Source organism: Rhinatrema bivittatum, chromosome 1 (genome assembly GCF_901001135.1).
Source record: "Rhinatrema bivittatum chromosome 1, aRhiBiv1.1, whole genome shotgun sequence".
Classification (NCBI taxonomy): Eukaryota; Metazoa; Chordata; class Amphibia; order Gymnophiona; family Rhinatrematidae; genus Rhinatrema; species Rhinatrema bivittatum.
In genome coordinates this window covers 517710543-517726428 of record NC_042615.1, presented here as the reverse complement: position 1 = coordinate 517726428, position 15886 = coordinate 517710543, and the positions used below count along the sequence as shown (strand labels likewise).

The window sequence follows — 15886 nt, the reverse complement described above, 5'->3', positions numbered from 1 at the left end:
TCACGGAGCTTGACAAGGACTCCTGGCTCCACACGACATTCTGATCCATCGGGCCCTGAAGAGAAGTTCCCACCAAGGCTTTGGAGAACACTCTGGCCCTGCCTTTCCTCTTGCCCATATTCGAGGTAAGAAATTTTTGATTCTTGGCAGAAAAAACTAAAAGGGCGAGGAAGGAGTCAGAGCACCTCGCTTTAGCATGCGGCCATCTTGGATCCTCAGCTTTTCATATTTTCATGAAAGCCATAGTCAGGTGTCATCATTTTCTTAGTGTATTTGTGTGATCCATACTACAAGGCAAAAACCCCCATCCTTCCACCCACTACAGGAGGCACCAGGATTTTTCAGGCAACCATGAAAGTAGGGTTTTTGCCCATATGTGCAGAAAGGCTGGCAGCGGTCATTATGGGAGCGGAAAATGTACAGGCGAACTATCTGGATTGGCACGTTAGCCCACCACAGAGTGGTAACTGGAAATAACTGAATTTGTGTTGATTGTCCAAAGGTAAGGCAAGCCTCTTGTGGATCTTGTGGCAATTCTAAGGAACAACAAGATGGCATGTTTCTTTAGTCAAAGGAGAGAACAGGGAGGATGAGCTAGTTCATGATCTCCTATATGTCCCCCCCCCCCCCATCCCCCATGGCTGCTGGTAGGAAGAGTAACACATGGAATCAGAGCTTATCATCTTGGTGGCTGTGGATTGTCCAAAATGACCTTGGTATGCAGAACTGATTAGATTCCAGGTCGAGAACTCCCTGGAGCTTCCTAGGCAAGACGCTTTTACACCAAATTCCAGTTCTGTTATCTGAGGATCAGTATTATCACTGTTGCAGTCAAGATAAGGGGGTTGGAGACCTGCCAGTGTTTGCTACTTTTGGGTGGATTTTGGCCCAACCCCTATAATGAACATTCCCACTCAGTGTGGGAATCAGTGCCTGGCCTGCAGAAACAAAAGGCTAAGGTGCAAGCCTCAGGGTTGTGTAGGGCATGCATGAACAGCGATAAGGGCATGTCAGCAGTCCCTACTCCTGCCCCTGAAGAAAAGAAGCCAACCGCAAAGTAGCCACTGCCCTGGAGTGTGGCGTCAGTAAGTGCGGGAAAGCTGGATAGCACGGGAACTGCAGCCATGTTATCCTCATCTCCCGTGGTACAGGGGCTCGTGGGGAAGAGGGAAGTTAATCCTCCACAGTTGTCTCCTATTGCAGGAGTGACAAAGGGGGCCTAGGGGGTTTATGAAGGGGATTCTGACTCTGAGGAATTCTTTTCTACAGACTTTGTTTTTCTTCTGTATAAGGCCTATTTAGGCAGAAAGACAGCATGTGTAAAAAGTCTCCCCTTGCAAAGAGTCCCTGGAGGCCTTTGGGGGAGGGGGGATGTCTGTGATACCATAAAAAAAAAAAAAGTAAATAGGACCCAAACAGGACTTGGAGCTGGACTCAAGAGCTTCAGAAGAGAATATGGAGAGAGTGCTGTAAATGATCTCCTACTGGATGGGGAGGAGAGGAGGGGGTAATCCCAGTAGCGAAGAGGGATGACCCCCAAGGTGATGCATCTCTTCAGGTTTTGGCAGAGCTAGGAATAAAGGAGTCTGTGGCAGAATCCGATCTTGAAGGGGAGGATCACATAATGGAAGGGTTTTGGGGGTCTGCTAAGGCATTTCCCTTCCATAGGATAGTGAAGACTCTTGTGTTTAAGAAATAAGATACCTCAGAATATGGATTAAATGTTGACAAGGCTATGGCTAAGCTTTATCCACTGCCAGATAATGCATTGGAGCTTTTGTTCTCCTAGGAAAAGCAGGGTGATATCATCAGATGGATAAAGCCCGGCACAGAAAACTTATATCATAGTTTCCAGAACTTTGACTGTGCACACTAAGCATTCTAGCATGCCCGAAACCACGCGTCTACATGGGGTCCCTCTTCAGTCTCTTTTTTCCGCGAAGCTGTTTGCATTGCGGTGAAGAGCTCGTGGCTTTTCTTATTGAAATTGCTTTGGAAAACTCTTTTGTTGAATTTTTTGATGTTCGCACGTGTCTCCTTGATGCCAGGTGGTTCCCCTTAATCTCGTCAGTTAGGATTTTCGGGTAGTTCGGTAAGTTTCTTTTCACTTCAGTCCTTCCTCGTGGTAGCAGTGCCCTGGTGCCCGCCAGCGTCTCGCTCACCACCACTGTCCCTCATTTTTCCCCCTTCTTTTCTTCGTTGATTATGGCCTCATCAGGTTTTCATTGGTGCCCCCAATGCCCGAGGACCATGTCCATCACGGACGCCCATAAGGAGTGTGTCCTCTGCCTGGGGGCATCGCATTACATCTGGGGTTGCCACCTCACTGCCAGATGACCCCCAAAGGATGTCGCGCTCGATTCAACAAGATGGAAAATCTCTTTGGGTCAAGGAAGGACCTTGGAGCTGCACCGATGGACACCGAGCCATTGACATCGGCTTGGTCATCGGTTCCATCATTGCCATCAGCGGATAGGATTGCTGGGGACAGTCCTCTGTCGGTTTCTTCCAGTTCGAGAATGTCAGGTTTGTCGTCATCAACCTTGGCACTAGGGAAAGACAGAGGAAGCATCGGCACCGGTCAGCTTCGATGCACAGTGCCGGGCTCGGGAAGGTGCCAACTGAAGCAATAATGCCCCCATAGAGACCCCTCATCGAGGACTGCCAACCTCCATTGATGCTAGGGGTCTGCAACGGTCTCTTCTAGTCCTGGTGCCAGTCACTGATCCACCTCAGAGATCCAAGGAAGATCTGGCCACCCCTCCTGCCTCCTAGTTGGTTTTGGCATCGATAACTATTCGAGGAAGAGCTAGAACGGAGAGTCCAGCTGACGGTGCAGTGGGCATTGCACGACATCCAACCGGTGGCACCAATAGCTCAGATCAGGGTACTTACCCTGCTGGAGCCACTGCTGAAACAGCTCAGTGTCTTCATTGGTGTATTACCAACTCAGTTGGTGCCAGTTCCCAGGAAGCCATCAATGCCAGGCGGGGCACCGATGCTTCCCCTGACTGGTGCTCATCACCGGTTGCTCCAAGACCAGCGGGGACACCGGGGCCTGCTGCTTCCCATTCAGCTTTGCATGGGCCAGCACCAGTGCCCATGTCTCTGGATGAAGGCCGAGCACCTAGGGCTCCATCCCCTGTGGACTACAGTGAGGTTGAAGCCCCGTATGACCTCTGGGGGGATGACACTGCATCCGAGAGGAGACCCTCCGGGTCTCCTCTCGGATCCGTCTTCTCCAGAAGAGCGGAGGAGGTCTCCTCCTGAGGTCCTGACCTTGTTGCATCCATCGGAGTCAGACGGCTTCGCCTCTTATGTCTCATCTTTTTCTCGGCTCCTCCCGCTTACCTTGGGAAGATGGCTACCGCCGTGTCTGCAAGCCACCCTCTCTGGCGTCCCCGGAACGGCTATGGCATTGCCTCCCACCATGTTCCTCCCAAGGGCCTACCAGGGTGCGCGCACGTGTGCTACCCACTTCTTTATTCCAGCTATGGTGCGAATCTTGGGGGCGTCCCCCTCAAGTGACGTCACGCCATCCGGGTATTTAGCCTGTACTTGTTTGCTAGCTCACTGAATTAGCAAGGATTGGATTCGTCCGGTCTAAGCTACTCTGCTGCTTCCGTACTGCCGCTGGAAGCTCTCTCTCTCTGCCTTTGGGGTATTCTCTAACCTGGGTACCCGCTCCTCGGGGCCCTCTGCTTTATTTCAGGTGCCTTACTGGGATCAGGTACTCGCTCCTCGAGGGCATGCTCTTCCTGCCTCGGTGCCTGTTACCATCTACTTCAGCCTGGTGGAATTGCCAACCTTTCAACTACCATCTAGTGAGTAATCTAATTCTCAGTCTATCTCATCTACAGCTCTGCTGTACTGGGAAACCTTCTCCTGGATCTCCCTATACTAACTTGGTGAGATGGGTTCCCTCTGCTGAGGGTCCCTGTACTGCTACCTCTGGATCACCTCACTACTGCCACCTCTGGTGGTACACATCTGCTGTATAATAAAGATCTAACTCTGTGTTTGGGCGTCCTGAGTCTAGCCCAGTACTGGGGCTCCCCAAGGGGCTCCTCCCCGTGGGCGTGTTCATCTGCCACAGTACCCAAGAATCCACCCAAACACCGCTAAACCATAACAGATTGCTAACTCCAGTCGGTAGTAGTGGAATCCGCCATCAAACAGGCAAAGCGGAACCGAACCCACGCGTCCGTGCCTCTAGGTTAGAACCATAGGGAATGGGACACACTGGCTAGGAAGGTGTTCCAGGGGGCAGTGTTAATAGCCCGTATTGCCTCCTACCAGTTATATATGGCCCAATATTCCTGGAACCTCTGGAAAAAGGTTCAGGAATTGATGGAACACCTCCCTCAACAGCAGCAGGATGCGTTGCTAGCGCTCGTCCAGCAGGGCTTCAAGTGTGGTAAGCATGAGGTGTGCTCCACGTACGACATTTTTGAAACGTCAGCCCATGTGGCCACAGTGGGCATCGGAGCCCACAGAACGGCCTGACTCAGAGCCTCAGATCTCTGGCCAGAGGTCCAGGAGAAACTTGCAGACCTCCCCTATATAAGGGATAAATGTTTTGGGGATAAGGTCCAGGATGCTCTGGCTCAGCTAAAGAAACATCATGAGACCCTCCATCATCTTTCGGCTAACACCTCGGTCCTCCCCTCCTCAGCCAGAATGTCGGCGAGGCAAGGGGCTCGTAGGTCTTTTTACCATCAGAGGAAATGGTTCTAACCTAAAGGTTTCCTGTGGGCACTTTCGGCAGTACCCTCTAGAGGTCGCTCCAAGCAGCCGCAGAAGCCTAGACCCCAGCCAGTGCCTCAGCCAAGGCCTGCTACGGGGTTTTGACTGGCGGAGAGGGAGCATAAATCCAGTCACTATGCCCTTGGCGCCAGATCCACCAGTAGGGAGCCTGTGCCTCTTTCTGGATCGCTGGTTAGCGATCGTGTTGGATCGGTGGGTTCTGTCCATCATTTGCCAAGGATATTGTTTAAACTTCTTGAGTGCACCCGGGGATGCTCCCTCGTGCCTCTCTTGGGGTCAGACTCCCCATCAGGAAATCATGTTTAAGCTCTCCGACCTCATTCATGCCAGGGCAGTCAAGCCAGCAGGGGACAGGGTTTTACTCCCGATGTTTTCTGATCCCCAAGAGGACGGAGGAACTCCATCCCATCCTAGACCCAAGAGCTCTGGATTGTTTTCTCAAACGAGAGAAGTTCAAGATGGTCTCTCTTGACACTCTGATCCCTTTCTTGCAGGGAGGAGACTGGCTTTGCTCCCTCAATCTCAAGGATGCATATGCACACATCGAGATGTCCTGCAGTCACTGAAGATATATCCGCTTCCTGGTGGGCTCCAGGCATTTTCAATACATGGTTCTGCTGTTTGGCCTCACCTCGGCACCACCCGTCTTCACGAAATGTCTAGCACCAGTTGCAGCGCACCTGCGCTGTCTAGGGGCACAGGTGTCCACTACCGTCTTATAAAAAACTGCAATTACTCCAAATGAACAATTCATTGTAAAACACATAATTCTTGTAAGGTACCCCGGTCAATGTAACTCGGTTATATACTATGTTAAAGTTCCTTTAATGTTTCCTCTTGCTCCCAGTTACACTTATCCCTGTTTTATTGTAACTGTAACTATTTTATGTTTAACACCTATTATTTATTTCGTTCATTGTTCCTTTTATCACTCCACTGTTCATTGTAAACCGGCATGATGTGAAATCCTCACGAATGCCGGTCTAGAAAAAACTAAAATAAATAAATAAATAAAAGGTGTTTCCTTATTTAGACAACTGGTTAATCATGAGCAGCTCCCAACAGGGACACTTCGGTCTCTGTGCTTAACCATTTAGGTTTTGGAGCTCTCGGGTTTGTCATCAACTACCTGAAATCCCATCTGACGGCATCCCTGCGCCTGGATTTAATCGGTGCCCACCTGGACATGGCGGAGGGCAAGGTCTATCTCCCTCGCGACCGAGCACTCATCTTGGTGAGCTTGGTGCATCGGAGCCAGAGAGTCACTGCCCATCTTATGCTCCGCCTTCTGGGTCACATGGCAGTCACGGTCCATGTCATTCCCTTTGCTCGCTTACATATGCACAGGGCGCAGTGGACCCTATGGTTCCAGTGGCAGAAAGCCTCCCAGGACCTCAGTGTGTGTATATATGTCACTGTGCTGCTCCAGATTTCCTTGTCCTGATGGGAGGACCTAGCCAATCTGGACCAGGTTGTTATTTTCAATCCCCCTCCTTTCAAGTTGTCCTCACCACCACTGCGTCCACACTTGGGTGGGATGCCCACGTGGAAAGGTTCCGCACCCAGGGTCTGTGGTTGGCTCAGGAAACTCGGTGCCAAATCAACTTCCTGGAATTTCAAGCGATCCGTTACAGTCTTTGGGCGTCATCATCCAGACCAACAATCAGGTAGCGATGTGGTACATCAACAAACAGGGAGGTATGGGGTCATTCCTCCTGTGCCAGAAGGCGGTTCAAATTTGATCTTGGGCCCACTCTAAGAAGATGTTACTTTGAGCTGTCTACCTGATGGGGATGGAGAATGTAGTGGCAGACTAGCTCAGTCGAGCTTTTCGGCCCCATGAGTGGTCTCTGGACCCAACGGTAGCAAACATGGTTTTCCATCTTTGGAAGACGTGGATTTGTTGCCTCCCCCTGCAACAACAAGGTGGAGTCTTTTTGTTCTACCAGGAGGACGGCAAAACATCCTCAGACACCTTTGCATGTAACTGGGGCAGGGAACTTCTGTATGTGTATCCTCCGCTCCTGCTGGTGATGAAGACGCTCCTGAAGCTCTGGCAGGACAGGGAACCATGATCCTCATAACCCCCTGTGGCCACAGCAGGTTTGGTTCCCACTCCTGCAAGTCTGGAACCTGATCAGTCTGGGCACCTCCCTGACCCTAGTCACGCAGGACCAGGGAAGGATGCACCATCCAAATCTCAGGGCATTGTCTCTGACGGCCTGTATGTTGAAAGGCTAGTCTTGCAGCCCCTATCTCTGTCTGACGATGTATCCCAGGTTCTGGTTGCCTCCAGGAAGCCTTCAACTAGAAAGTTGTACAGCCTGAAGTGGAAGAGGTTTGCCGTTTGGTGTGAGCAGCACCGGTTGGATTCATTTACCTGCTCCACCGTTAAAGCTCTTGGGCTATTTGTTGCACCTGTCAAAAGCTGGTTTAAAGACCAACTCAGTCAGAGTGCAACTCAGCACCACTGAGGCATATCATCACGGGTGAATGGTACGCCCATCTCAGTGCAACCCTTGGTTGGCTGGTTCATGTGTGGTCTGCTTCAGTTGAAGCCCCCTCTGCGCCCTCCGCCTGTGTCCTGGGACCTTAATATAGTCTTGGCTCACCTCATGTAGGATCCCTTTGAGCCTATGCGCATGTGTGACCTGAAATTTCTGACCTGGAAGGTCATATTGTTGGTTGCAGTCACCTCAGCGCGTCGGGTCAGCGAACTTCAAGCATTGGTGATGTACCTACCTTATACGAAGTTCTTTCACAATAGGGTGGTTCTCCGTACTCACCCTAAGTTCTTGCCTAAGGTGGTATCAGACTTCCATCTGAACCAGTCTGTTGTCCTGCCTATCTTCTTCCTGAGACCTCATTTGCACTCAAGCGAATGGGCCTTGCATACTTTGGATTGTAAGAGGACCAAAGACAGTCCGCACAGCTTTTCATCTCGTTTGATAATGACAGAATGGGAGTTGCTGTGGCCAAGCACACCCTGTCTACCTGGCTAGCAGACTGCATCTCGTTTTGCTATATGCCAGCGGGATTGCAGCTTGAGGGCCACGTTAAGGCTCACTCTATCCGGTCCATGGTAACTTCAGTGGCTAACTTGCAAATAGTCCCCATGACGGAGATCTGCAGAGCTGCCATGTGGCGTTCTCTCCATACGTTCGCAGCTCACTATTGCTTGGACAGAGATGGCCGCCAGGATAGTAGCTTCAGCCAGTCTGTCTGCCATAACCTTTTTCGGATCTAAACCCAACTCTTCCGCTTAGGGCCCTGTTTTTCGGGTTCAGGCTATCTTCCTCCATTACCAACAACACCTAGGTTGTTGTGCCCATTGGCACCTGTTTGGTGTCTGTTGGTCCGCTCCGTTCAGAAACAGCCTGCAGCTAGGTATTCACCCATATGTGAGGACTACCATCCTACTTGTCCTAGGAGAAAACAGAGTTGCTTACCTGTAATAGGTGTTCTCCTAGGACAGCAGGATGGTTGTCCTCACGAAACCCGCCCACCACCCTACAGAGTTGGGTTTCATTTAAGTTTATTTTATTTTTGTAATTCTCTGTAACATGACTGAAGGGGGGATCCCACGTGACTGCACGGATAGTGGCATGCTGGCCAGGCTCAGTGTGCCAGCCAAAGTTCTAGAAAATTTGACAGAAGGTTTCCGTGCCGGGCTCCATCTGATGATGTCACCCATACGTGATGACTATCATCCTGCTGTCCTAGGAGAACACCTGTTACAGGTAAGCAACTCTGCTTTCTCACTTCCCTCTAAACACATCACTCCCATCCTTTTACCTTACAACTCTTTGCAGCTTTTGAAAATAAACATGAATGTTTTTCAACCTGTAATTTACGTATATATATTGGCCACATCATCCTTGTCAAATGTGTGCTGACCTGATGAAGCGAGTATAGCTTTTGAAAATTAGTCACAAATGTAGTAGGTATTCCAATGAAAATATATCATTTGCCGCTTGTTTGACTTTCATTTCTTAGTCCAGAGGACAAATTAAATAATTTTTAAAAATTAATTTCAATATTTCTTTTCAGGGGAAGGAGATTAATGTTGGTGATAATGGTGATGCTGTTATTCTTTTGAAGGTTTGGTAAAGGACCAGAGATGGGTGATGAATCTAATCTAAATAGTGAAAAGACATGGGGAGGTGATCAGGAGGTTGATGAAGAACTGGATTTCAATGACAGCGATGAAGACAATGTAGACTTCACTGAAGGAAAACCTAAAGAAGTGAATCTAACTCATCAGCCTTCGAAACAGAAAGACTTGAAAGAAAGGACTGTAGTGTCTGAGGTAGTATGATTCCCAGTTCCAACATCTTTTATACAAAGCTGATCAAGATTACGCTTCCATTTACAATGTGTACAGCCTACAGTTTTTGTGGCAACTAAGGGCTAGATCCTGCAGCAAAAGTTAAAAAGTTGTGTGACAATTGTGCAGCATATTGGCATAAATTAACATCTTTTGCATATTAAATGTAACATTTATTTTATGTTATAAAGTAATTTTCCAATTTTGTTTGTGTCTGTATAATTTATTTTACATTTTGAAGAGGGGGCGAAGGATAGGCATCAGTATAGGAAGGGTCTGCAATTGAGGGATCAGGATCCAGGATCTGTGGGAGAGAGGGAGGGTGGTTTTAAGGTCTGGGTGGCTTGGGAAATGGGGAGAGAATTCAGGATCAGGAGAATATATTTCTCGCCCAGGTCTGGTCCTATTCTTCCTTTCTTCCATACCACCTCTTGCTTCCCTTTCTTCCCCCTCTTGACCCCTGAATTCTCAGACATATGTGTATTCTCTCTTTAGCACTTGTACATTCTCACACTCAAATACACAGCAGATCCCATAACCAACTCCCTATTCCTTCTTTTTGTTTTGGAAGGAATTACTGCATTCTAACCGTACATTGAATTGGAATTGGTAGGATATCTATTTCAATCACACTATCTAATGTATTTAGTGCTTTCATGATGCCTAGTCATTGTGTAGAAGTCCTGAAATTTAAGTTGGGCAAGGTGGTAATGAACCACCAGTGAATGTCCATAAACTATATTATATTTGCATAGATATGATTTCTCAAACAGACTGATTTCCTTACACCAAAATGCAGAATTCTTTTGTAACTGTGGAGGACTGGATTTACACAGCCCTGAATCAGGTAATTTGCAGCTGAAAGAGTACAATACATGGAATTGAATTAATTAATTCAATATTTTAAAGTCCTAATTAAACTCAAGTGGTTTACATAAATATGTGAAATTTCTAAACTTAATAAAAAGTACTCTTTGTGTGTTGGGGCTGGGGTTTTTTTTCTTGTGAGTTACTGATTAATACGAGATTGTAAATGTACTATACGACAGAGTAAATGAAGATTCTGACTATGCTTCCTCTCATAAAGAATATTTTGTGGGTTAGAAATGCTTTTTATCACTGGCAGTTTCTCCCCCTTTATTTTTATTATAGTTTTCAACATTATTCCAACAAAAATAATTATTGAAATAAAATACAAGTAACAAAATCACAATATAGGAGAGATCTAATAGTCTCCAGATAAAATATGAAAAAATAGTAAATAACAAATTACCCAGTCTCCAAATTTCATGGAAAAGAACTTGCTGAGGAAAAATAGAGCCAACTAAGAAGGGCACACCATCTCAATAAATCAGTTAACTGAAGTACCAACACAAATACAGCTACTTGACAAACTTTCTAGCCCACAGTATTAACTCTTAAAGGCAGATAACTATAAGGATCTGTTATCAAAAAACATATCTCCCAATATTTTCTAAATCACTTGCAGGGGTATTGGAAAATATATTGGGATCGTAAATGTACAACTGATCTCAAATTCAGAATTGTAGGCGGATCCAAGATGGCCACAATAGCACTTGCAGTGTGAGCGTCAGCTTTTCTCTTGCTTCTCTTTCTTAATCAATATGCCTCATAATGGACGCAAATGAAGGGTGCAAGAGGGCTGGCCTTGCTGTCGCTTTGGAGCACTCGTCTGTTGGCCCGATGGATGCTCATGTGGGAGAACAATCGGGAATGGAGCCGTTGTGGGTAAGACTGAGGAAGCCGTACAGATCTCTCCCCTAGACTCGTCCATTTACTTTCCCTGATTTTAAGGTCTGCTCTAGCCAAACTCGGAGCCACCCAGGACCCTGAAATGTCGCTGGTGCAGGCTGATGCTGTTGCTGGTGAGTCCCCTGCAGGGAGCATCTGTGAGAGGAGGTTGAAGTGGAGTGAGTTTCTTCCAGGGTGTTGGCTGTTTCATCATTCATGGGAATTCAAGCTTCAGACGGTAACATAGTAAGGGCAAAGAGCCATTGGCGCCATTTTGATTACTGACAGCTGACAGCCCAAGTGCAGGACATCGCTCCCGGACCACCGCTGGACAGCCAGGGACTTTTGGCTGGTCTTTGGGGGGGGGGGGGTCAGGAGGGTGGGGGTTGTAGTTAATTAAATTTAAAGGGTTGGGATGGGGTTTTTTGTTTGTTTGTTTGTTTTCCCACAGAAAGAGAACGATAAATGTTTTCTGATCTGGGGAGTGGACCGAAATGGCCCTCCCCAGACCCAAAAACAAAATGGGGACAAAAAAATTTTTATGCAATCCCCTAATTTGCTCCATAATACGCACAGGAACAGATCCGGTTAAGCACACCTTTTTTTTTTTTTTTAATTTTCCCCCTCTGAATCCTGGGTGCGTCTTATGGTCAGATGCGTCTTATGGAGTGAAAAAAAATGGTAGTCTCATGCAGGATGTTTATCCTGTTGGACTCTATGCCATCCCGGACATAAAGCGCCACACCGCCTCCCAGGTGCTCCTCTCTGTCATTGCGTTATAATTTGTACCCCGGTATAGCACTGTCCCATTGGTTGTCCTCCTTCCACCATGTCTCTGATATGCCAGTTAAGTCTATGTCATCATTCACTGCTATACACTCTAATTCTCCCATCTTACTTCTTAGACTTCTGGCATTAGCATATAAACATTTCAAAGTTTGTGTTTTGTTTGTATTTTTATTCTGCTTTTTAATTGATAGGGATAAGTTAGAATTTTTTTTAGCTCAGGTGGGTTTTTAGTTACTGGCACTTGGACTACTTTTCTTATTATTGGAACCTCACTGTCAGGATGCCCTAATTCTGATGCATCATTAGTATCCTTTGAAGATACCTCCCTCCGAACCATGCGCTACTGAGCGAGTGTCGGCTTTCCCCAATTGTTCTACTTTAAAAACAGCTCTGTCTCCTTTTTAAAAGGTTAGCGCCAGCAGTCTGGTTCCACCCTGGTTAAGGTGGAGCCCATCCCTTCAGAAGAATCTCCCCCTTCCCCAAAAGGTTCCCCAGTTCCTTACAAAACTGAATCCCTCTTCCTTGCACCATCGTCTCATCCACGCATTGAGACTCGAGCTCTGCCTGCCTCTGGGGACCTGCATGTGGAACAGGGAGCATTTCAGAGAATGCTACCCTGGAGGTTCTGGATTTAAGCTTTCTACCTAAGAACCTAAATTTGGCTTCCAGAACCTCCCTCCCACATTTTCCTATGTCGTTGGTGCCCACATGTACCACGACAGCCGGCTCCTCCCCAACATTGTCTAAAATCCTAACTAGGTGACACATGATGTCCACCACCTTCGCATCAGGTTGGCCTGTTACCAGGCAATCCTCACGTCCACCAGCAATCCAGCTGTCTATCATTCCTAATAATCGAATCACCAAATATGGACAGTAGGCCTTGGAAACACATCCTTGGTGCGAAAGGACAATGCACCACTTGGAGAGCAGGTCCTTGCTACAGGATCCTTTCCTGCTGCACCAGGTTGATGCTCTCCGATCATGAGACCTTCTTCCTCCAAGGTAGCTCCAGGGCTGCCAGTCTGAAGTTGGGACTTGGCTACTATGTCCCTGAAGGTCTCATCTATTTACCTCTCTGTCTGCCTCAGCTCCTCCAGGTCTGCCACTCTAGCCTCCAGAGATCAGACTCGTTCTCTGAGAGCCAGGAACTCTTTGCATTGCATGCAGATGTACAATTTTTCACCGGCGGGTAAAAAATCATACATGTGACACTCGATGCAAAAGACTGGGAAGCCCCCTTCTTGCTGCTGGACTGCTGCCTTCATCTTAAATTTGTTCAGTTCCTACTTAAGTTTTAGTTTGCTATGGGAGTAGGAATGTGTCTAATTAATGTCCTTTAAATGTATTAGTGAATTCATTATATGTCTGGTAGTGGCCTACAGGGGAATGATCAAACTTTCAATAAGGTTTTTTGTTGTTTTTTTTTAAAGTGGCACCTGCCTATAAATTAAAGGATGAGCTGGGGTGGGTGGGCGAGGGGTGGGAGGGTTGGGAAATACAAACATTCTAACTTCAGTTAGTCAGCCAGAGTGACTCACTGCTCTCTTGATTAACAAATGTTGGTACCAAATCACACTACCTCAACACCTTTCCAAGGTGAGTAACTGAACTGAACTTTTCAACCTTTTTACTTAGGTATACACTGCTCCTAGCTTATTTCTAGCTTCTGGCTACTTTTTTTTTTTTTTAATATACAAACACTCTAAGATCTGCTTATTAGCTGCCTTACAGACTATTAAAAATAAACACACTAACTACTGCTTATTAGCTGCCTTACTGACTGACCATTTAAAAATACAGTCTAACTTGTTTATTCTCTGTCTTACTGACTATTAAAAGAACAAACACACAAACACACTAAATAATATTCCCAAATAGTTAACTTCGTCCCAATACTTTTAAAAAAGAAAATTTCCCAAGCAAAAACTTACTGATTCCTTTCAGCCACCAGCAAGGTGATCCTCTCCTCTCAGTGCTCCCACTGATAGAACTTTATTGCCTGGACTATGAGCATTTGTGCTCATAGCTTTCCAGCTGGTTCTCCTGGTATCCTCTTCTGCCTTTTTGCTGTCGAGTGGACTATTGAGCAGATTTCTTTGCTTATTTTCTCCTCCCCATTCATGTGTTTGAGGGAGGTGACATTCCAAATCCATTGGCTTCCATCTGCTGCCCCTGCCCTCCAGTTGAAATGTCTGATGATATGATGTGTTTCTCATAGGATCGTTTTTCCCGCCTCAGAAAGATTTTAAGCTGTCTTTACCATATAGCCTTTTACTTTTCCATACGTGGCCCCATTCCCAATATATCTAAAACTTCTTTTTTACACCAGGCTTTGAGCCACGTATTTGAGTTGTCTGCATCATAGAGCTTTCCCTTTTCTTTTCCATGAACAAGTAATACTTCTGAAAGGACTGTAGTCTTTACCATATGCCCAAGGTCTGGCAATCTCTCTGTCCTGAAGAGATGCTGTTTCTAGCAAGATCATTTGTCCCTAAATGGATTACAACCTTGGTTTTATAGTCCTTACTTTCTTCTATAATTTCATTAACAAATTAATTTGCATTTCTGCTAGAAGGCGGGTGGATTCCCTTCCTGGTTACTACCCAGTTAAGGTGGAGTTATGTTCTCTAGAATTATCCCTTCTTGGGTAGTGTTCACGCCCACAGCAGTGCTGAACTGAAGAGCGGTGTGAGATAGTACTGTGGAGCAATGGTAGCATTGTCAATGGTCGGCGCTAAAATGTTGTGCCTCCCAGGGTGGAAAAAACGGATTGGCCTGGCTTGACATATCTTATAACCAGCTTGGTGGTAGGCACCCTGGTCACAAGGTCTGCCATCGTGGTGGTGGTAAATGAAAAAAGTCCCAGATGGTTGAGGGGCTGCGGGTTGCACCAAAACCATGGCTAGTGCGGTGGCAGGGGTAGTTGTTTTATTACCCAATCCCACAGCTGGCTGTAAAAAGGCTCCCTGTGGTGGAATGCTCTGGAGCAGAGGGACATATGTGGGATTGGGGGTCCCTGCCACTGCTGGGTTGGTATCGGCCAAAGTTGGTGCTAGGTGTCCTGTAGCTCTAAGGACATCCATTTCTGGGAGGAAGGTAGTGGGATCTTTCTCCCCCTGCTTTGCTCCTGGGAGCGCTTCTTGGCATTTTGTCTGCCAGGTGTTTTTAAAGGAAGAACACAAGAGTTCAAAATAATAAAACAAGTTGGGAATGAGAGCGTGGTGGGGGGGGGGGGGGGGAGAAGGGAAGAAAACAAAAAAAAAAAACAAACCTGAAAAATGGCTTTTAAATCTCAGCCATGGAATGGAGAGGTTGGAGAAAGGAGGACCTTTATGGCCTGTGTTAGCCTCACACAGATTTGGTCTCCTGGACTAAGCTTGCTTTGCTTTTGCAGGCTTTAGTTTGGACGGTCAAAGGAGAAAGAGGTGCCTGACAAAATTAAAAACAGCTTACTTCAGTTTAATTGGGGTGGGAAAGGAAAATCACCCACACACACAGCCACACGCTCAGGGAAGCATTGAGCTCTCTCTATTAAGGGGAGATACTAAAGCAGGTAGGAATGGAGCACAAGTGGGGGAGGGGAAGGGATTAACATACAAACTAAAAAAAACTGTGAAGGGAAATAACAAACTTAAACTATGAAAAGGGGGGTCCTGTTCCTAAAAACAAGCCCTTTGCTTTTTTGCTGTTACTCCCCCCAGGTTCGAGCCCCACCCACAGCCTGCACAGTTCTAGAAGGTGGAATAAAAACAAACCCTTATCTTCTGAAGAATGGCAGGAACCTTGCAGGTGTAAGCTTCCTTCCTAGGGAGAGCAGCAGCAAAAGCAGGGAAGGGCAGGGAAGTTTGGGGGAGTTAGGCTGCTCTGTTGCGTGAGGGAGTCAGTAAGCCTAGCCCAGCTGATAGGCTGGGGATGGGAACAGGCTCTGCTCTCCCTTGCCAGGGGCTGCTTGGGTTGGAGCAGGAGCAGCGAGTGGCCCCCTCCTTCTCTCTCCCACTCAGCTTCTTAGTGAAAGGCAGAGTCAGAGCCTATGGAAGAGAGCTGGTGTATCCCTGCCTCCTTGAACAGCATAGGGACAGGAGGCTGGGCACAGCACAGCCCTCAGCGCCCACTATTTCTATCAGTAAACACCAGGGTGGGGTGCCAAAAGGATTTTTTCTCCACAACTACTGGCTCTAAGCGTTTCTTGAATCCCATCAACCTGGTGGACTTGGCAGTAAACCCAGTATTTATTTCGTTATTTATTTA

At 47.1% G+C, this 15886-nt stretch overlaps 1 protein-coding gene across 3 annotated transcripts in view; it reads left to right on the top strand.

The window, feature by feature from the left end:
* The window catches only part of C1H9orf85 (chromosome 1 C9orf85 homolog), a 100219-nt gene extending 90919 nt beyond the window's left edge, over nt 1-9300 (top strand). For all 3 annotated transcript variants that reach the window (XM_029612505.1, XM_029612485.1, XM_029612495.1), the window contains one exon: nt 8869-9300. In XM_029612505.1, coding sequence (XP_029468365.1) covers nt 8869-9085 — 217 coding nt within the window. In that variant the 3' untranslated portion in view covers nt 9086-9300. The remainder of the gene's footprint in view (nt 1-8868) is intronic.
* The last annotated feature ends 6586 nt before the right edge of the window (nt 9301-15886 follow it).